Source organism: Mixophyes fleayi, chromosome 4, assembly GCF_038048845.1.
Source record: "Mixophyes fleayi isolate aMixFle1 chromosome 4, aMixFle1.hap1, whole genome shotgun sequence".
Taxonomy (NCBI): Eukaryota; Metazoa; Chordata; class Amphibia; order Anura; family Limnodynastidae; genus Mixophyes; species Mixophyes fleayi.
Window position 1 is genome coordinate 342,616,145 of NC_134405.1, and position 21,466 is coordinate 342,637,610.

A 21,466-nucleotide genomic window follows, 5' to 3' on the forward strand; every position below is an offset into this window, starting at 1 on the left:
AAGGCCAAATATCGCAAATGTGACGGATATAGTCTTACTTCACTAGACGTAGGTTGATGCTGGGGGGGAGGGGGGTATTTGTTTGTATTCGCCACAGCAGAACTGAGTTACACATTTGTGCCAGTAGCTGTTTATTGCACAGTAAGCAAATATATTGTGATCATCCAGATCTCTGCTGAAGTCAGAGGACGATTCTGCATCTGCCCAGTTTGAGGGACTGAAGTTAATCTGCACGAAATACACGACACACCGGCATCGTACAGTCATATGCATGTCTATAAGGTGCGATAAGTGAGCTCTACTGCTCCTTAGAGGCCAATACATAAACTACAGCAATTCTACTCCATCCATATGGCTCCGCTGGAAAAAATACAGCAAAGTAAAACAGAAGTGAAACTGTCCAGCAGGGACAGACAGATCCGTGGGTATTTGTGACAAGGGCTGAATAATATATACATTTATCTTTTTACTTACTCTTTTATAAGATGCTCCTCATTTGGCTCCGTTCGGTTGTAGTTATCAACTAAACGCTGCATTATTGGACGGTTTTCGCTCTGTCTGGATCCCACCAACTTCCTGTGAAAGAGGAAACATCACTGTATTATATACAGGCAGTAAAACCATCTGCCCCACGTATGAGGGTCATAACGCAGGGTAGGATTATAGAATGACAGATACAAATTATTAGTCTTCTTACATAGAGTAAATTAATTAAGACAGCAAAATCTCACCAACTGTTTGACCTCTTGTGTACTTTTCCATCAAGTTTGTCTCCTCCAAACATATCCTGTGACAAACATACAAACATTAAATGACATAAATCACAGATCATGTCAAGAAGACTATGTGGACGGCTATGTAACAAAATAAGGTGCCTTCTGAACAGGAAAACACAGCTGGAGTAAGATATGTGGCTAATGACATCAGCCATTAATGTCTGACTAATGCTGAAATGTTGCCCTGTGGTGTTATCTTAGGGTCTTTAATAGTGAGTCGTTGTATGAGGTCTCCTATAGAGAGCTCAGGACTGAGGACAAAGGTTAAGGAGGGCGATAGTTGCGAGATACAATTTACTAGGAAGAGCTAAAATTAAGAGGAAATTTGACTCAGAGTGGGTGGTATAGGTGGGAGGGTGTTCCTAGTGTGAGCGGTATAGGTGGGAGTAGGGTAGGTGTAAGGGTGTACCAGTGCGTGGTATAGGTGGGAGCAGGGTAGATCTGAGGGTGTACCAGTGTTTGTGGTATAGGTGCAAGTAGGGTAGGTGTGAGGGTGTACCAGTGTGAGCAGGTTAGGTGTGATGGTTTACCAGTGGGAGTAGGGTAGGTGTAAGGGTGTACCAGTGTGAGTGGTAATGGTGTGAGGGTGTACCAGTGTGAGCAGGGTAGGTGTGAGGGTGTACCAGTGGGAGTAGGGTAGGTGTAAGGGTGTACCAGTGTGAGCAGGTTAGGTGTGAGGGTGTACCAGTGGGAGTAGGGTAGGTGTAAGGGTGTACCAGTGGGAGCAGGGTAGGTGTGAGGGTGTACAAGTGGGAGCAGGGTAGGTGGGAGCAGGGTAGGTGTGAGGGTGTACCAGTGTGAGCAGGTTAGGTGTGATGGTTTACCAGTGGGAGCAGGGTAGGTGTGAGGGTGTACCAGTGGGAGCAGGGTAGGTGTGAGGGTGTACCAGTGGGAGTATGGTAGGTGTGAGGGTGTACCAGTGTGAGCAGGTTAGGTGTGAGGGTGTACCAGTGGGAGTAGGGTAGGTGTGAGGGTGTACAAGTGGGAGCAGGGTAGGTGTGAGGGTGTACCAGTGGGAGCAGGGTAGGTGTGAGGGTGTACCAGTGGGAGTGGTATAGGTGGGAGCAGGGTAGATCTGAGGGTGTACCAGTGTGAGTGGTATAGGTGTGAGGGTGTACCAGTGTGAGTAGGTTAGGTGTGAGGGTGTACCAGTGTGAGCAGGGTAGGTGTGAGGGTGTACCAGTGTGAGCAGGGTAGGTGTGAGGGTGTACCAGTGTGAGTGGTATAGGTGGGAGCAGGGTAGATCTGAGGCTGTACCAGTGTGAGTGGTAATGGTGTGAGGCTGTACCACCAGTGTGAGCAGGTTAGGTGGGAGCAGGGTAGGTGTGAGGGTGTACCAGTGTGAGTAGGTTAGGTGGGAGCAGGGTTGGTGTGAGGGTGAAACGGTTTGAGTAGTGAATACATCTGTGCTGACCCTTCTAGAATAGCAGCAGTGGTTTATTTTAAATGACTTCAGTGTGTACAGATAGTAGAAGATTGGAGGAAGAAGAGAATCCAACTCACCATCGCTGATCCAGTGCCAATACCTCTAGGGTACGCTGGCATGCTGACTCTCCTGGCAGGTGATACCTGTACAGATAAAGGTTCATTCCCGAGCAGTGAGGTAATATCAAGAAGCCACCAAGAGTGGTCGACAACTCAGGTTTATAAACCCAACCCATTAAACCAGTTGTCAGGCCGCCCACTTCCCAAATCCCCCGTTTGCAGGACTTACCTTACTAACTATAGCCGACACCAACTTATGTGCATCCTCTGCAAGGAAACAAAAAACAAAGTTATAAGTTATGTTAGGATTCCCTGTATTATATTATGTGGCCTATAGATGCCACTGTTACTAAAGTTCTCTGTAGAACAAGCTCTGGTAACCTACTCTAGTAGTCCGGAAACTACAATTCCCAACATGCCTGGAGAGCGACAGATTGCCCACCTCTAATGTAGATGTTTGTAAGAGCTATACAATTAGTGGAACAGAGTTCTCTAATCAGCGTAGAGATTTTTTGAAACAAAACAATTTAAAAGAAAAACTATGCAATAATATAATTTTACAGTTCGTTTGTTTAAAAATACATATGTCTCATATCATGGTGTGCAGAGAATCAAAGCTGTTAGACCTCAACGGCTGAAAGACCACCCACAGGCTCAGGAGCCCCATTTGACCCCACAAAACACAGCAAATTCAAGAACTCAAGACCAGAACTAAGCGGCCCATTCACCAAAGGTAGGAAGGGCTTATGTTGTCTGTGAAAGGGTTAACCACTTCAGCTGCCTTGGGGTCAATTTTAATATATTACTTTGATAATGGACTTCGAACCTCAATAGAAGATCCTACTTATCACCGATTTAGATAATAGGACCCCAAGTGTAGAAACATTTAGAGACTCTCTGTTAGTTGTCCCCCCCAGTACACTGCCAGCACTTGTTATAAGAGCTCAATATACAGTAATCGCTGTGTGATAGAGACCTCTCTCGGTGGACACGTTGGTGCGCTCGTTCTGGTGCATGGCCTCCCGCAGCTCCTCTAGTTCGGCGTGCTCTTTGGCGTACATCCGCTTCAGATTCTCCACGTGCTGAATCATCACCTCCACCGCTTTGCTGACGCGGCTTTCCTAAACCATACAGACAGTTAACTCCAAGGAGCTAAATCCCAACAGTTCTATTCAAAACCAATAGCGGATGCAGCGCAGCACGGACGTGAGTATCAAACTGGCACAGAAGCGTTTTTTACAAGGTGCGACAAATTTACAGACCGGGAACAGTGATCAGAAATGTAAAAACGCACATTTACCACCAGCTACAGTTTCTGTGCACGTCCCCCAGGGAACTGGAGAAGAAAATAATTTTTTATACCGTAGGGTGCTGCTCAAAAGTGTAATATTTCTGCATTTTCAACACTGAAAAGACTCGAAGGACGAGGGACTAAGACATAATCCTCTACCTCCTGAGTTACCCCATACCTGCATTTTTTTTTAAAAAGAAAATATAACCCAAATATTTTATATAGTAAAGGACAGTTCCATCACTTAGTATCTTCCCATAACATTGCTTATGACTTGTATAAAGTTTAATGAACATTTTTCTAGAGCAGGTTGAGGACTGGAATCTCTTCTAGAGTTTCCTGGGAATCACACAGATCTCTCCGGTCACCTGATGAATGGCTCCCAGCATCTCCGCACGGCTGGCCACTCTCGCCGTGTGTTGGCTGAGGAACTGTAAGCTCTTCTCCAACTTCTTCACAATCTCGTGGGTCTGATTATCTTCCTCACAGAACGGGGTCAGGGTCTGCACCAAGAGACCAAATATTGTACACTCAAGTGATTATATTAGGAATTTACAAAAGCAATGTACATAATGTGAATTGGCGACCTAATGATCGTGTTAAAACCTGCCTTACCGTTTTCTTCCAGTTCAGCTTTTACACGTAAAAATATTTGGGCACCACTTTTGGAGTCAGAATGGCAAGGTCTTGTATCGTCATGATTGACCTTACAAGAAGATGCCTCAGTGACAGTTGCAGAACTAGCACTTCAGAGAAAGGCGAAGGCCTGATTCTTTCCTTGCCACTGCGTGTGTAGAATGGCATGTCGGCAATTTAATTTTTTTCTGCATATAACTTTGCCTGGATTACAGATCTATTTTTCTTTACCAAGATAAAGGGTGATTTTTTACATTTTTGTGTCCCGGACTTAAACACTATGTACTTTAATTTGGGATTTAGCAGATGACGTAGAGGAATTGGTATCTTCATGACAGACTGGAGAGTGACAAGTATACTGCCACCCATCCTATTTCTGTATGAGCTATTGCAGGGTAGAATGTAACTGGAGACTGCCAACAACCCTGCTACCCCTTCTGTGACATGGCGCTGAATCTCCGTGGGGGGCGGTACTTATGGAATCAAAACTCGTGAGATCCAATGGTTCAACAATGACGTTTTGCCTCATCTTCACTTTGAGGACACTGGAAAGTACTGAGGCTCGGCACGGTACTCGGATCTGCGTAGTTCTGATGGGCTCGATTCTCAGAGAACAGAGTCAGAGCATCTCTACTAGGAACTAGTGACATCAATAAGGACCCCCCCCCCCCCCCCCCAAAAAAAAAAAGCATCTCACACTGACAAGAACAACGGAGCACTGGGAAAATCGGCTGAATCTAGCAGCCTCCAGGGGATCAGGTAGGGGCGGAGCTTTAGTGTTCCGGGTGGTACTGCAGCTTTAAGAGAACAAACCACTCTTATTAGAAATCTTACTTCCAAGAGTTTTTTACAGCCCGCCAGCTCCTTCTTCAGATTCTCTTCTGCTAAATCACGGGATCTTTCTTCAAGACGCAGCCTCTTATCCAAAGTAAATATGTCACACTTGAATCCAAGTGACAAACGCAGGAACTCAGTCTTAAAACAAATAGATTTTAAAAATGCTTAATTATACATAAAAAAAAAACCTGAATTACATATATTTTTATCTTTTATTTTAAATCCTCAGTTCTGTTGGTGCATTTGGTGCAACATTTGATATTTGCAATACCCACTTAAAACCTGAAGGTGGCACTCATGAATCCACTAGAGAAACTACACTACTTAAAGGGACAATAAACCATAAATCATTGAAGTAGGTAAATGTGCTCAATTTGTGTCTACCAATCTGCACACAGAATGTTTTTAGTTAGGGGACTGCAATTTAACCTCAGAGAATTATGAAGCTTTAGGCTTCTGTGAACGGCCTCCCTCCGCTCTCATTCCAGACCAATCATGTGACCCACAGGACTTACCTCCATCTCTCTCTCATTGTTTGAGCAGCTACAATAAAAAAGAAACATTTGTGAGACGTTACCCCCCATAAAATAGATGTTTTAAAAACGTAAAATAAAAATTTAGCCAGAATTTACCGGTCTCCCTCAGCAGATTGTGAATTCTTAACAACTGGCGCAGCTGAAGTTCCTACAGATACAAAAATAACTGGATCACTTACAGTATTATAATGGAAGGTTTGCTGTTCTAATTTAAGGTTTACCCACTGGCGTTATTTTCATGCGTAGCCGGTTCTGTAACTGGTCACCATTGTTTCCAAAGGCCCCACGACCACTAGGGCGATGTTACTTGCATTTGGGAGGATACATTTTTCTGACCACTACCTGCGCCATTCCCTGGCGTTTTCCACAAATTAGTTCATTGGGCGAGCCCCAGCAACCTCATCACACCACCCAATTGTCCTGACCTAGTAGGGATAGTCCAGATTCTATAGGATTGTCCCATTACCCTCGACAGTCAGGACATTAGTCCCGACTGACGGAATGTTGGGAGGTATGTTCTTCAAACAGAAGCGCTAGGCATGTGCCCAGGGCAAGTAGCTGCCTCCAATGTGATGCCCACTGTTCTAGAGGTATGTGACCACTTCCTGTTTTCATCGCGTCCCGATTTGCACAAGGTAAGTATACGCTAATGACCTGACAAACGTCAGTAAACGCGATATTAACAACCAAACGTCAATCATGTGACATTCTGCTTTACTGGCGTTCTAACTAAAGCTGTAAATTAAAACAAGTTTAATGTAATTGCTAAGCTGTATTGGGAAGTCAGAGTGTGGAGTATGTGTTTCCCCCAATGCCACAAGCAGACAAATTACACAGTCCTTGTCTATAGTGAGCAGATATAGGACAAACTGGACCAAACATAATGCAGAATCACCGTCACCCTCCTAACCGGATGTTTCAAAATCTCTCGAATGGTGGGCATAGCTAAATGTCTGCTAAAGTACGTACAGTTATTTGTGGTAGTTACGCCTGGTGTGCGTTGTACCTCCAAGGATGGCTTTACTAAAGCTGGGTGCACACTACAGAAGATGACGCAGAATGCGATTTCTGGAACATTTCACCAACAACAAAGTCCTGATGAGCAGTCGATCCATGTGTACATACCTACACAACTTACCTACAGATCTGTGATCTTCATCTCTCATAACCATCTGCTAGAAGATCCTGACTCTGCACTCTACAGATATCTGCCTACACTGCTGGTGGTGAGTCTGTACCCTGTACAGATATCTGCCTACACTGCTGGTGGCGAGTGTGTACTCACTGCCACATGTGCCCGACATCGTTCCATCGTTGATCATGATTTTTAGGAAGTTTATAAAATCAAACGATACAAAGTGTTTTGCTATAATAAAATATGATCGCAGGAGCGTAGACACTAATGCAATATCGGACCTAACAGTCGTTTATCATGTGATTAGCGCTATAATTGGATGAAACACCGGTAGTGGGTACCCTGCTTTACATGCCGTTATCTAGACTTAATTTTCTAGTATAAAGCCCAAAAACAATATAATCACCTTCCTCAGGAGAAGTTTTATTTGCGATGCTGGGTTTCCCTTCTGGAGTTTCCTACGTAAATGTAAAAGGCAGAATGTAATATTAATGTGTAACCGTCCCCCGGATGTCAGCACATTTCTACCTGTAGAAGTATTACCCTAGTTGTACAGGAATATAATCAAACGCATGTATAGTGCCCACGTTCTCTCGTACCTCTGGCTGGAGCTTGGATTTACTCAGTGTTCCAATTCAATATCTACATAATTCCTTTTAGGCATTTCATATTGCTTCAGTAGACATAACCACTTAAGTGAAGTTTATTATGACCAGTTACTGGGAGGAACTGCATGTCAAATTAGAACTCCACCCTAATTACAGGTGTTTTTCAAAATAGAGGCAGAATAAAACTGTATTATGATCATGTCCAGTGGTCAGGTCATGTTGGGGGTGTAGTGTCCTATGTCTGTATACAGTGTAATAGTATTGTATTATGATCATGTTCAGTGGTCAGGTCATGTTGGGGGTGTAGTGTCCTATGTCTGTATAGAGTGTAATATAATTGTATTATGATCATGTCCAGTGGTCAGGTCATGTTGGGGTGTAGTGTCCTATGTCTGTATAGAGTGTAATATAATTGTATTATGATCATGTTCAGTGGTCAGGTCATGTTGGGGGTGTAGTGTCCTATGTCTGTATAGAGTGTAATATAATTGTATTATGATCATGTTCAGTGGTCAGGTCATGTTGGGGGTGTAGTGTCCTATGTCTGTATATAGTGTAATAGAATTGTATTATGGTCATGTCCAGTGGTCAGGTCATGTTGGAGGTGTAGTGTCCTATGTCTGTATACAGTGTAACAGAATTGTATTATGATCATGTCCAGTGGTCAGGTCATGTTGGGGGTGTAGTGTCCTATGTCTGTATAGAGTGTAATAGTATTGTATTATGATCATGTCCAGTGGTCAGGTCATGTTGGGGTGTAGTGTCCTATGTCTGTATACAGTGTAATAGAATTGTATTATGATCATGTCCAGTGGTCAGGTCATGTTGGGGATGTAGTGTCCTATGTCTGTATAGAGTGTAATAGAATTGTATAATGGTCATGTCCAGTGGTCAGGTCATGTTGGGGGTGTAGTGTCCTATGTCTGTATACAGTGTAATAGAATTGTATAATGGTCATGTCCAGTGGTCAGGTCATGTTGGGGGTGTAGTGTCCTATGTCTGTATACAGTGTAATAGAATTGTATAATGGTCATGTCCAGTGGTCAGGTCATGTTGGGGGTGTAGTGTCCTATGTCTGTATAGAGTGTAATAGAATTGTATTATGATCATGTCCAGTGGTCAGGTCATGTTGGGGGTGTAGTGTCCTATGTCTGTATATAGTGTAATAGAATTGTATTATGATCATGTCCAGTGGTCAGGTCATGTTGGGGGTGTAGTGTCCTATGTCTGTATAGAGTGTAATAGAATTGTATTATGATCATGTCCAGTGGTCAGGTCATGTTGGGGGTGTAGTGTCCTATGTCTGTATACAGTGTAATAGAATTGTATTATGATCATGTCCAGTGGTCAGGTCATGTTGGGGGTGTAGTGTCCTATGTCTGTATACAGTGTAATAGAATTGTATAATGGTCATGTCCAGTGGTCAGGTCATGTTGGGGGTGTAGTGTCCTATGTCTGTATACAGTGTAATAGAATTGTATAATGGTCATGTCCAGTGGTCAGGTCATGTTGGGGGTGTAGTGTCCTATGTCTGTATAGAGTGTAATAGAATTGTATTATGATCATGTCCAGTGGTCAGGTCATGTTGGGGGTGTAGTGTCCTATGTCTGTATAGAGTGTAATAGAATTGTATTATGATCATGTCCAGTGGTCAGGTCATGTTGGGGGTGTAGTGTCCTATGTCTGTATAGAGTGTAATAGAATTGTATTATGATCATGTCCAGTGGTCAGGTCATGTTGGGGGTGTAGTGTCCTATGTCTGTATACAGTGTAATAGAATTGTATTATGATCATGTCCAGTGGTCAGGTCATGTTGGAGGTGTAGTGTCCTATGTCTGTATACAGTGTAATAGAATTGTATTATGATCATGTCCAGTGGTCAGGTCATGTTGGAGGTGTAGTGTCCTATGTCTGTATATAGTGTAATAGAATTGTATTATGATCATGTCCAGTGGTCAGGTCATGTTGGAGGTGTAGTGTCCTATGTCTGTATATAGTGTGTAATAGAATTGTATTATGATCATGTTCAGTGGTCAGGTCATGTTGGGAGGTGTAGTGTCCTATGTCTGTATACAGTGTAATAGAATTGTATTATGATCATGTCCGGTGGTCAGGACATGTTGGAGGTGTAGTGTCCTATGTCTGCTGTTTAACATGATCTTAATACAATTCTATTACACTGTATACAAAGTGGAAATGTAAATATTACTTAGTGTATAATGATATTATAAGTCCACTTACCAAGTCGCCATCTTTCAGGTTTACCGAATTCTCTCCAGATTTGTGCAGTAAAGATGAATCTGTGAGATAGACTGATGCGGTTACATAACAGGACCTGGACTGAACCCGGACTAACATACAATGCAGTTTATATTAATTATTGACAATGCTGAGCTACCTATATGTCTGACATTTGCCTAATGCTTAAAAAATCACCCTGATTATCCTGGAACAAAATCTCTTCTTATTTGGGTTTCGCTATATCCAGAGAAGGTTACCCGTTACCCAATATTACTACTACTCCTGTTATCTGCAAAAAGTGTTGGCTGCAGGTTCTGTGTACACACAAATACGACACAAAGCCGCTGAACAGAACAGTATGAATGCGACAGATTCTAGGTGACATAGACCAGAATACACCGTCTGCGGTTTGATTTATTCATAGTTTAGTAATTTACCATTTGCACCAACGTCTGAATTTTCCACCTTGACTTCCTTCACAGCCGAGTTTTTAAGATCCATTAATAACGATCCAGCTCCCGTCTCTGTTATATGTATAGATATGTGCAATTAATGTATTAGTTAAGGGTACAATGTGCAGCATTAAATATAATGTTAATGGAAACATTTTATAAAACACTGGTACTCCCAACGATAGGAGACCCTTTAACATGCAATTTGAAGCTCAGGTAGTGAGGATTCCTGCACATTATAACATCAATATTTGGGTGAAGCGTCTACTTGGAGGAAAGTCTGTTATTGTTCAACAGGTTGAGCCGTTTGATTTATTTATACAACAATTATTTCACTCTCCATTTAGTTCTGTGTTATGTTTAAAGGATAAACAAGCCCTTTAACTGTTAATAACTTAATCACAGTAATCATCCCATTATATTGTGATAAATAATATTGACAGTAGAGGACGTGTTGTCTTTATAGCCGCGTGGGTCTGAGTGGATTTAGGGATTGGCAATACATGTGTCTGTAGAACATGGTACCTGGGAGCTCTAGCTCAGATTGGGTACAGCAACACCTCCTTTACTGTAATACGGTTTAATTAGGTTAAACTACGATGTATTATAGGACCGTCTTTTCCACCCCCTCTTACGACTACTCGTTGTGCAAATCATCCCTCTACACTACCAGCTGGGCGATGATTGATAACAGAGGAAGAGGCAAACACTGCAATGTATGATTGTACATGTAGTTGTCTGCCACACTCATTGAGGTCACTCACGGTAAGCTGCCCTTACTCCATGGCAACATTATAAAATGGAAACTGCAACAGTCATTCACAGAAGCGTCTGCAAAGGTTTTTCTGGGGGTCATAATAAAACAAAATTACATTTATTGGGCAACTATTGCCTTAATTACACCAATAAAGATGGATCATCCTTTAAGCTGGTTTGGGGTAAACTGAAGTCTTCTGGGTTATTTTGGGCCATCACCATCTTTGTATGAATCTTATCTGCTGATCCTGTTTCCCTCAATACATAAAGATCATTTATCTGTACATTGTGTACAACAGTCCTAGATGTGTGATCTGCGACCTCTACGTTTCAGACAACGTGAACAGTGCGAGAAACGCAGGTTAATCACCCGAGGCCTTGGAGTTGCGTTTTTAAGGTTTTCTATCCAACTAAAAGCAACTGATCATCTTCATACCAAACACATTGTTACAAGTTTGTAGAAGCTGTGAATAGAATGTTGCAGAAACAGATCTTCTAGCTGCTTCCTTGGAATAATTCTGTTACATTGAGTCTATTGTTCTTGTTTATTGTGTCTTATTGCCCTCAGTTAGTAGAACCGTGGTGGGGTCACATTTCTCAGACCCCCACATCTGACACTTGTTAATCAATGTAACCAGAACTTGACCAAGGTGCAGATTAAAGGTAATTGGGGATTTAGAGTTCTCTAATCGCTGCCCTCAGGCCCGGATCTGTGGTACCGCCCCCCTTAGGTTAGGGCGCTGGGTGCATAATGCGCTCTTCACACATTTAACAAGCTAAGGACTAAACTATTTATTTTAGATTATTTTATACCTATGGATCATGTAGAGGTTGGAGTTACGGGCGGTCAACATACGAGGTGGCACAGAAGAGGTGTCCGGGGGGAGGGGGAGGTAGGTCAGGCATGTTAGGTTAAGGCTAAAACAGGTCTCACTAGATTTGCAAACTGAAAACTATGCATTGAGGCCTAGACAGACAAAATATCACACACCCCGATCACACCCCTCCCAACCAACCAAAACAGGCTACTTATAGCGTTAGTAACTATCAGTGATCCCATCACAGACATCTCTGACCTTCCCCAGTCCCCCAGTGTGCAGAATCTCTCTCACCGGATGAGAAGAGGGTGTTATCCAGCGGGGAGGTGCCATCAGCGGATGTGTCACAATTTACAGAAGTGCTGTAAAACAAACCCAAGAGAGATTTGCAGAAAGATAAAGTAAAATAAAAAAATAAATTAACACCAAAAAAAAAAATCACAAAACTAGAAATTAGTAAGAAAGAATTTCAGTAAACCAGACCTGGAGGAGTCCGCGGCTTCTGGTCGATGCTCAGCGGCTATCTCCTGAAACACGGAATATAACTTGAGAGTTTTCAGAAAAGGTGAATTAAAACATTAGTGCAGCAAATGGCCCAAAGCGTCCTCCCTACATCAGGATGAACGGTCAATTCTAGATCACCAGACGCAGAAACCACTCAGTGAAATATTAACCAATCATGTTCTTTCAGAAACTGCTAGTCCCCCTAATAAACCGATAGTCCCCCTAATAAACCGATAGTCCCCCTAATAAACCGATAGTCCCCCTAATAAACCGATAGATATTAAATTTCTATTTTCCCATAGTCCGTCTGGGAATTCAGTTTTCAATCCACTGAATCGGTTCCTACATTGATATATCTAGGAATATTCTCTTTGATCAAAGATTCTTTCAAAACATCAGTAATCTAGTTACAATACCCGGTGTCTTCTGTTCCTTTTATGGACCTTATACTTATTTTATGTAGCTAGTTAAGTAGAATCCTCTAATATATAATATAATTTATTTCTGAAAAAAGTAAATTTAATGAATAAAAAACAAAAAAAAAATTCTGTTTTAAATCTAAAAAAAAATCACCCCTATCACTATGTCCCATGTGTGTATATTGTATCAACCACTGTTCTAACCAGTATTGGGGTATAGCGTCTAACTGGGGGACCTGTGGACTGGGGAATGTACTTGGCCAGACTCCATAGGAACAATGGGTATAAATAAGATATATATTTAATGCAGACAGATACAGTGTCCTACGCAGGAGCTATATAAAACCAAGTAATGTAAGCACAGAAAACTAAACAAATAATTATTCACTTCATGATAGAGAACTCCTAGCAGTGCTCGTCAGACAATCACAGATTAGTGGGAGAAAAGGAAGTGGCTGAACATTATACACTACATACATTATAATTACACACACACGTCCGGTCACTGGAAGTTTTTTGTTTTGCGCACCATTCTCTGTCAACTCAGAGACTTGTGCATGAATATCCCAGGAAATCAGCAGTTTGAGTTACTCAAACCACTCTGTCTGGCACCAATAATCATTTCACAGTCATTCACCTAGATCAGAATTATTCCCCATTCTGGTGTTTGGTCTGAACATCAACTGAACCTCTTGACCATGACTGCATGCTTTTATGCACAGAGTTGCTGCCACATGATTGGCTGATTAGATATTTGCAATAAAGTGGCCTCTGACTATATATTGCCTGCACTGTGTAAGTGACAAGTGTCGGCGATTACAATGATTTCTATCAAAATTTAAAAGGATTTTTTCCTAGAAGAGATTCCTTGGGTCTATCGAATGTACAACCGAGAATGGAGAGCCCCCATCAACCCCCATAATCTCCTCAAGCCATTTAAATCATCTCACTGTATCCACCATATCTCCAGTCTGCTGCAGAGATCCTGTCTACAGACAACACATGCCAGCCCAGATTATTAGTCACTTATCTGTACGTTATAAAGGATGATGTCCGGCAGCTTATAGCTCAGAAACTGTACTACACGGCCATGCTGGGACCTGTAGTGCAACATATCAAGCCACAGGTTGCCCCCTCTGTAGTTCAGAGGGTATATGATCTCTCGTCTACATAAAGAAACTAAGCTCATCACCTTTCCTAGGACACATTTGGGCTACAACTATTTCAGAGAACGGCGTATGACGACTCACTAGAGTGAATTAAATGCTGGACCTTGGAAGATAAAGACGGCAGCCTCAAAGACTGGTTAGTTGGTCTGAATTTACACCAGAGCCTGTAGGTAGAGGACCTTTCGTGCCCTACACCTCCGCTAGCCACGCCACACATTCTATAGCTCCAACGATCCTTGGGGAGTACCTGCCTTTAAAAGCTATGTGCAGATAAGACTCAACCCAGTTACAAAGTGATGTTATAATTCAGATTGAATTCATATTTACATTTAGCGTAGGCCTGGCAAGAAAGGGGAAGACTGTGCTGCGAGTTGGTCAGCTTACCATGTATTGCAACATGTGACAGTCCCAGTCTTTAATACAGCTTGAAGTAGCTAAATTAGCAGTAATAACAATAATCATCATCTCCAGTGAATGCACAGCATCCAGTGTCTTTTTGTAGATACATATGTAAAAATACCATTGAAAAGATTTGGCTACAGATGACCCAATTTACATAAATGTTTTCACCTGGCAAAAGCAATTAGGATTTTCATAAAAGGTAAACACGACAGACACGACATTCTCCCTGTGTAACTGCATTCATAATTCTGGACCCAAAACGGCGAGTCTTCTCCAGCAAACTCTGATCGCTCACTTCACCGGTTGGTTTACCCTGGGATCCACTCTGACTGTCCTGACCAGCCTGGGCAGTTCTTAGAATCCGCTCCAACCCACACCTGGTCCTAGGTCAGAGTGCAGTCTGTGTACAAACTGCCCCAATGCCCCTTGAACCAGAGTAGAGCAACTATTACAGCTGCCAACTCTCACCAACCTAGCTCATTAAAATTCCTATTTTCTTTCCAACCATCTTCAGGTAAGTGAAAAGCAAAACCCCTCCACTCCACACTCTGGGCACTGAAGAATAAGCTCCAAGAACCACTATGGGACCGAACTGCCCAAACACTTTACAACTAGAGAGGGACACTGATAACAGCGTCCAAGGAAGAAAACATTCCCGTTGGCCTCAGTGGGTCGATAGATCCAGCATGAATAAAACAGGAGCTCCCAGGTCCAGATAATCAATTCCGGGAATTAGATTTCTATATTTGTGACATACGTTTACAATGCACGGCCCTTTCTGAATCTAGTCATTTCAGTGTTTTCAAAAAGAGGAAGCTGAAAATCAGCCGAGGACGAAGGACTACGCGTTTCTCCATCAATGTGAACATTCACCTCATGCAAATCTAAGCTATTTATTGCCAGCTAATTTGAATCTCTCTCTGTGAAACTACCGACACATCCATTGTGAAAGGAGAGCTAAAGGCTGAGAATGAGACTTGGACATGCTGTAACTAGGTATCAGGCCATTAACTATAGATGTTGTAAGAGATATATACCTTGGTTATTTATTGTGTTTTGTAAATGTTCATGCATTGGTGCTGCCAGACCTAGAAGGTTGGACCCATCAGCTTCCAAACCAGACTATACCCAAATAAACGGTACTTGTGCAGGTGGTCAATATTCATTGGCCAATAACATCCATCTCTGATAGGATGAAGACCATATACAGCCAGACATTGTCCAATTGGCTACTTTCCTCACAGCACCCCTAAGATTGGTTTAGTTTTCAAGTCCCCTTATTATAGAGGTGGATTCCGGGCTGATGGGAATTGTCCCATCTACATCTTGTGAGCTGAAACTCTGGAATACCTCTTTAAGGATCTACTGCAGCGATGGACAAACTTACGCTCTTCATGGGCCGCATGTTAACCCTTAATCTCAGTAAGATAAAACAAAATATAAAAATCGGAGAGAGAGACCCCCATCTGTAATAACATAGCAGGGATTTTATAGTTATAAACAACAATTCTGACAAAGCAGAAGGAGCTGGGGCCACAGGCGAAGACTCGGAGGGCCACTAGCAGACCTAGGGCTGCCTGTTGCCCATCACGGCTCTACAGTGTGACCGTTCTACCTACAAAACTTGTTTCCTGCCCTACGATGGTAACAGCAAAGCATAGAATAAGTGGTAGGAACAGCAAATATAGTCTATGAAAACCATATAGGGGGCGAGCGAATCTGGGATTTTAGCCATAAACACAAACATCCAAAAAAATATGAAGATGTCCTACATCACTGGCCGTACCCCATGAGCATCAACTCAAGACTGCCCCCTGGTGGCAAACGCATTGGACATAGAATTATAAACAGTGTTAGTGTTTACAGGAGAATAAACTCCTAAGCTATTTTATAAAATAAATTTCTTAAATCATGATTTTATAATAATCTGAAAGGAGGTAAAATAACAGTGTAAATCAGATTTTTGAAAATATAAACAAAAAAACATAATAAAGACCACAATAACGTCATAATAAGCTGGTAGCCGTATACCCACTTTAACCTCCAGTTTACTGTTTAGACCAACTGTGGGGCAAAAGTTTAATAAAATAAAAAATTAATTCCTTTGAAAATGTCCCTTGATTTGATGTCAGTAAGAAGGAACAAAGAATTTAAATACCCCACAAATTGAAAATAGTACATTTCAAAACTGCAAGACATCACCCGATACATAATAACCGCTATTTCATACTGTCCTACAGTTCTTACCAATAGGGGGCGACCGTGATGGTCTCAGTGGGCGGGGCTAGATTTCGTAAACCGAGCAAATTATAATTTAGGACAATGAAAAATGATTTGTCCACAGTTTATTTGGGAGGTATGTAACCTAGTGGATGGGGCATCGCACAGTGCTGTCTGCAAAGCAGATTACTCCTCATATACAGTGATTTGAGATGTTGGATACAGTGTTAGAAACACAGGGAGCATTGAATCATTTTATAGGTAATTATTGCCCAGCTCACACTGTCCTACAACACACCAATGCTAGGAGCGTTACCAATAATATTTGCATAATTGCAGTTGAGATTTCCCTGGCTACAAAGAGTTATATGCTTACATGTCCCCACCAGCCCTGGAAGAATTTGTATATTTAATGTTCAGACCTTTATGGCTCCATTACACAGCTACAGCTGACAAGGAGATTTACTCTCCTTTGCATAAAAAGCCCAAGACTACTTACAGGAGTTTGTTTTAGCCCTAATCTTCACATTATTACAATATACAGTGATCATCTTCAGGAACCGAAATAGCACAAAACATAGGAAACGTATTCAATTAACCACTTTATCACCCAAAACAAGATATTCATGATGCAGGCAAATTTACACAAACACCGGCTGCGCCCTGTTAGGACAATGAAGATGTGCAAATAAAATGGATTATATGGTAGTGTGCAACTTATTCTGCCTATGCAGCAATGATGGATTATGGGCTACGCTCTAGATGTGATCCTGCAATTTATTGAACCCCAGGGGCAGATTTAGGACAACCGTTTAAAAGAGTTAAGAAACCCTGCAGGGAATAAATTCATCTGGAACATATCAAATAAAGGAGAATTTAAACTTTTTAGCAAAATAATTGACCCTGTTGCCATGCTTCCCCCCCCCCCCCTCCACCACCTTAACTAGGGGACCCCTCTATGTACTTTTGGGGGGACACTGAAAAAATTGGGTCCCCACAAAAGTAGAACCAACTTGAAGTAGCGCAAGCTCACATCATTATTGGTTCCAGAGTAATATTGATAATATCATTATTAGTGACGTGTTGCAATTTTAATCATCAGGGGTTGTGATGGATGACTGACTGCGCTCGCAGTGATAACCAAACCACCGGGCTTCTGTTTGTGGGGGCCGATTTCTGCAGATACCTGTAAAGATCAGAGAACGGGGGTCCCACAGTAAATCTAAGGGGCAGCAATGAGTTGGGGGCTACTGCGTGTTTCCTCACCTGCCAGAAAATGTATTTAAAAGGACTATTGCGTCCTTTACTTGGACAATTTACAAACATTTCATACTGATTATCAGGATTTTGATTTAATTGCACCCTGACCCTTCACACTATGTCTATAGATACAGAGATTAAACCCACAGTATATAGTGACCGGTAAATACATCCTGCTTTGGAATAGTCTACAAATCACGCTGCCTGCAAAACAGGGTCTGTGCAAACACTTTCACAGAGCTGGAAATGTCATGGGTCATATTACACAGAACTCCTGGTGTAGAGGAGGATTCTGGGAACATATAATCCCTCTGAGCTGGACTATTAATAGAGACGAACATTTATACTGGAAAGTACACTGAATACAAAAGAACAAAATAAGCCAAACACCAGTAATAAAAAAAACAAAAACAAATATAAAACCGTTGTTCCCCAAACCTCCTCCAACCAAACGGTGAGGTGTATAGGACCATGTTCTCCATACTACAAGAAATAGACACCTCTGCCGACACCACAGCTCCCATAATGCTCTAGGCTATGTACAACTGTATGTCGAGTGGATGAGCTGCTGATCTTTTTATACTGATAGAATGCCTGCTCTATCCATCTCCTTCCTCTCATTTACATAAAAAGCCACTAACATTTGGGTGGAAAATAAGTTACATCCACACCTGGAACAATTATCCGGTGTAACAAACAAGTGATTTCCAAAGTGCTTTTTGGATGCTTCAATAGATTCTGGAACCAAGAGATAAATGCTGGATACTCGCAATGCAGTAAAAACCACAGACAAACCTGGCAGCAGAGATCTCATCCAACGCCCCGTACACACCGGACCCAACTCCCCGACACCCAAATGCTCACATCGAATTAAAGATCACTCATACAATCCAATTATACAGAAAGGAGATTCTCATTTGGTCACTGACGGGATATTATCTTGTATATAAAAATCATTGGTCCGTTTGTCTCTCTGGTTATGCATGCGGACACCCCTGCACCGATTGGGATGAAATCAACACGATGTGGTCCAGTTGGATCCTGGCCAGGTTTTAAGGGGGGGGATTTAGGTTCCAGCAGCCTAAAGTAACTTCAAAACTAGTCCCACGAGGAGATCATACCCACTTCACTGTCCTGATTTCAGCATTATCCGGTTACGGTTCCCATTAAGCATGTAATCTGACCAATATGCGGCTCATTTAAAAAAAAAAAAAAAAATTTAGAATTTCTGGATCACCTTTTGTCAACACAAAATTTAAAAAAAACAAATAAATTAGAAACCTCCAGCTCTTTTCTGCTATGTTTCTTTCTTTTTAGAGAAAAATGTGCTCGAAAAGAAATCGGACAAATATCTAGAGGGGAATTAAACTGCGTGAATGGACCTGGGTTATGGGTATAAATATATATATATATATATATATATATATATATATATATATATATATATATATATATATATATATATATATATATATATATATATATATATATATATATTAAAGAAGGATATGGGCACTGAAAATGCAGTAGAATTGCCTTAAGAAAGGACCAAGAGTGGATTTCTGCTCCTTTCACTAAAGTATTTGTAATTAAATATCCTTTTTTTTACCTACTATGTAGTTGATACAATATATAAATGATCAGCTTTCCTGAAACACTAAGTGTTAACAGAGAACTACAACATTGTTACAATAATGTAACCAAATCAATTCACTAGACTGACAGACAGTCTCTGGTCTCACTGAGGTCGATGGTTCCCAGATAATTGTACGGTTGTCTTCTCATGGTTCTGCCCATAAGGTGTCTGACTGCACTGGGAATTATCTGCAATGAATAAACCAACACAAACATGGGGAACGTACAAAGTCTCCACACTCTGTTCTGGGCAGAGCCGGGTACAGATCGGACTGATCCGGACACACAGGAGCCGGTGACCTGGAACACGTAAGTGTGTATATAACACTCAATGAGCTCCCAGACTAGATGTGGAAACACAAATATCTCCACCAAGCTCGATGCCAACTTCTTGAGGCATTATCATCATTACCCAGAGGAAAAGCATTTGTTCCACGTACAGCTCTATAAACAGAACGCACAAAAGCAAACCGCACCGTAATAAGAGATGTAAAAATAATGGAAGAGAAGAGTCGTATGATTCATGGGGGCACCGATATATTGTGAGTTTATTGTACTGTGAAATACCTACAGAAACACTTCTTACATCTCATGCCCTCAGTCTCCCAACCTCCAAGTAATATCACAGTCACCTCTCTGCTAATACGAACCACAGATATTTCACTGGTTAGATCTTCAAACTGCCGTACAATGACCACAAGAAAAATCAACCTGTCGATGACACTTCCACAAACCCCCCGGCCTTAGATTTAATTATTCACTATGTAAGATTGTTTTCTTCTCGGTAAGCACCGTGTCATCTCCCTGCATCCAGTTGTAAATAAAAGATTAATGCGACTGTCTATATTCTGACTACACGTCGCCGGCGTTTGCTTGTCCCGACAATTGAACCATCTCCTCTGACCGCTGCTCTCCTTATTGAATTACCTCTGTGTAACGTCTGTTCCCGACACCCCATTATCTATGTAACCCCAACAAAAAAATATCTTATCCCTGGGAAATGTGATCCAATATCCATCACATTCAAGATACTGCCCATGAGATTGTAAGCTCTTGGGGACAGTGTCCCAAATACATAATATTTGAATATATTAATATGCATGTCAAGTTTATATTACCACCATGTATGGTGCTGCCAAAAATAGACCCACACAGAATGTCAATGTTTATACAAGGTGAGGGGGGGGGGAATATATCATCCTTTCTTTAAAAAAAATAAAAATAACAAACGCTGTACGATGCAAATGATCATAAGACCCTCAGTGTTGCACTTTTTGTTCTATTGATCTCATATGTTGGAATACACCGGGGGACCCCCTGTTCTTTGCACGACCCCATCCCCCACCCCCTCTATATAGTCTTCCCACCCTGCCGGCTCGGATTCCTGTGCAGCAGCCGCTCTGTGAATCTCCATTATACACTTAAACGATGGGAGTTTGAGAAAATTTAAAGTGTCCTTTCAAGGCAAACCTACTACAAGTCTGTCCCCTACCCAATGTTAAGCGCTAAGGGTGGCACTTAACATTGGGTAAGGGGAGAGGCGCTATAACAAAATACGAATTAGTTCATTATTCCGAATCCTGTACGTACCTTGGAGACAGATTTTTCCATCTCAGAAATGCAACAGACGTCCTCATCAGTCTGAACCCCAAGAGACACAAGTGTGGACCTAATGCAAAAATAAATACATAAATCAGAATCTGGAATAAATACACAACCCCCTCACCCCCAACAAGAAAATCACTTTTGCTGCACTCGGCCAGAATTAAAATTGTGGTGCGTTGTCCATACAACTCTTCTAAAACAAACAAAAAAGTTTTGTAGATATGATGAAGTTTTGGCTTAGTTTGCGATTTTAGAACCTGATAATAAAGCCACACAAGAAAAACAAATATTTCTTCTAGCAACATGAAAATATGAAGTTAGTGATCTGTATACAAGTAGTGTCACTGCGGTCCTAACACACAGATAACTTCACTCAACGAATATATTTGTTACTGAATAATCCTATTTAATCAGCTTTAAATGTGGAGCTCACTGAGAAACAAGCTCGGCAGGTCCTGAATGCGGCCAAGAACTCACAGGACAGCTAAACACAAACAGAGCCTCCGACAGGACTTGACTGCAGGAGGTTTCACAAGCTCAGAGTCTGCAGCTACTGAACGTCGGGGGCTCTGAGCGGAACTGGAAAACAACCCCCAACATTTTCCTCCACCTGCCAGAATAATGAAGTGAGAACTGTGACTGAAGTCTAACGCAGACTAATCTGCAGCACATCGGGGGGAT

General features: G+C 41.8%; 1 protein-coding gene across 3 annotated transcripts in view; it reads right to left on the reverse strand.

The window, feature by feature from the left end:
• Nucleotides 1–21,466, reverse strand: part of IRAG2 (inositol 1,4,5-triphosphate receptor associated 2) — a 53,224-nt gene that overhangs the window by 3,840 nt on the left and 27,918 nt on the right. For 2 of the 3 annotated variants that reach the window (XM_075210755.1, XM_075210756.1), the window contains exons 24-38: nucleotides 20,771–20,849; nucleotides 12,055–12,098; nucleotides 11,866–11,933; nucleotides 9,983–10,069; nucleotides 9,546–9,604; nucleotides 7,103–7,154; nucleotides 5,658–5,709; nucleotides 5,541–5,568; nucleotides 5,023–5,163; nucleotides 3,921–4,055; nucleotides 3,238–3,382; nucleotides 2,491–2,528; nucleotides 2,280–2,345; nucleotides 732–787; nucleotides 475–576 (exon numbers count right to left, since the gene is read on the reverse strand). In XM_075210755.1, coding sequence (XP_075066856.1) covers nucleotides 475–576; nucleotides 732–787; nucleotides 2,280–2,345; nucleotides 2,491–2,528; nucleotides 3,238–3,382; nucleotides 3,921–4,055; nucleotides 5,023–5,163; nucleotides 5,541–5,568; nucleotides 5,658–5,709; nucleotides 7,103–7,154; nucleotides 9,546–9,604; nucleotides 9,983–10,069; nucleotides 11,866–11,933; nucleotides 12,055–12,098; nucleotides 20,771–20,849 — 1,152 coding nt within the window. Of the gene's footprint in view, nucleotides 1–474; nucleotides 577–731; nucleotides 788–2,279; nucleotides 2,346–2,490; nucleotides 2,529–3,237; nucleotides 3,383–3,920; nucleotides 4,056–5,022; nucleotides 5,164–5,540; nucleotides 5,569–5,657; nucleotides 5,710–7,102; nucleotides 7,155–9,545; nucleotides 9,605–9,982; nucleotides 10,070–11,865; nucleotides 11,934–12,054; nucleotides 12,099–20,770; nucleotides 20,850–21,466 lie in introns of those variants that run through there. The other variant, XR_012691465.1, reaches the window with a different exon arrangement.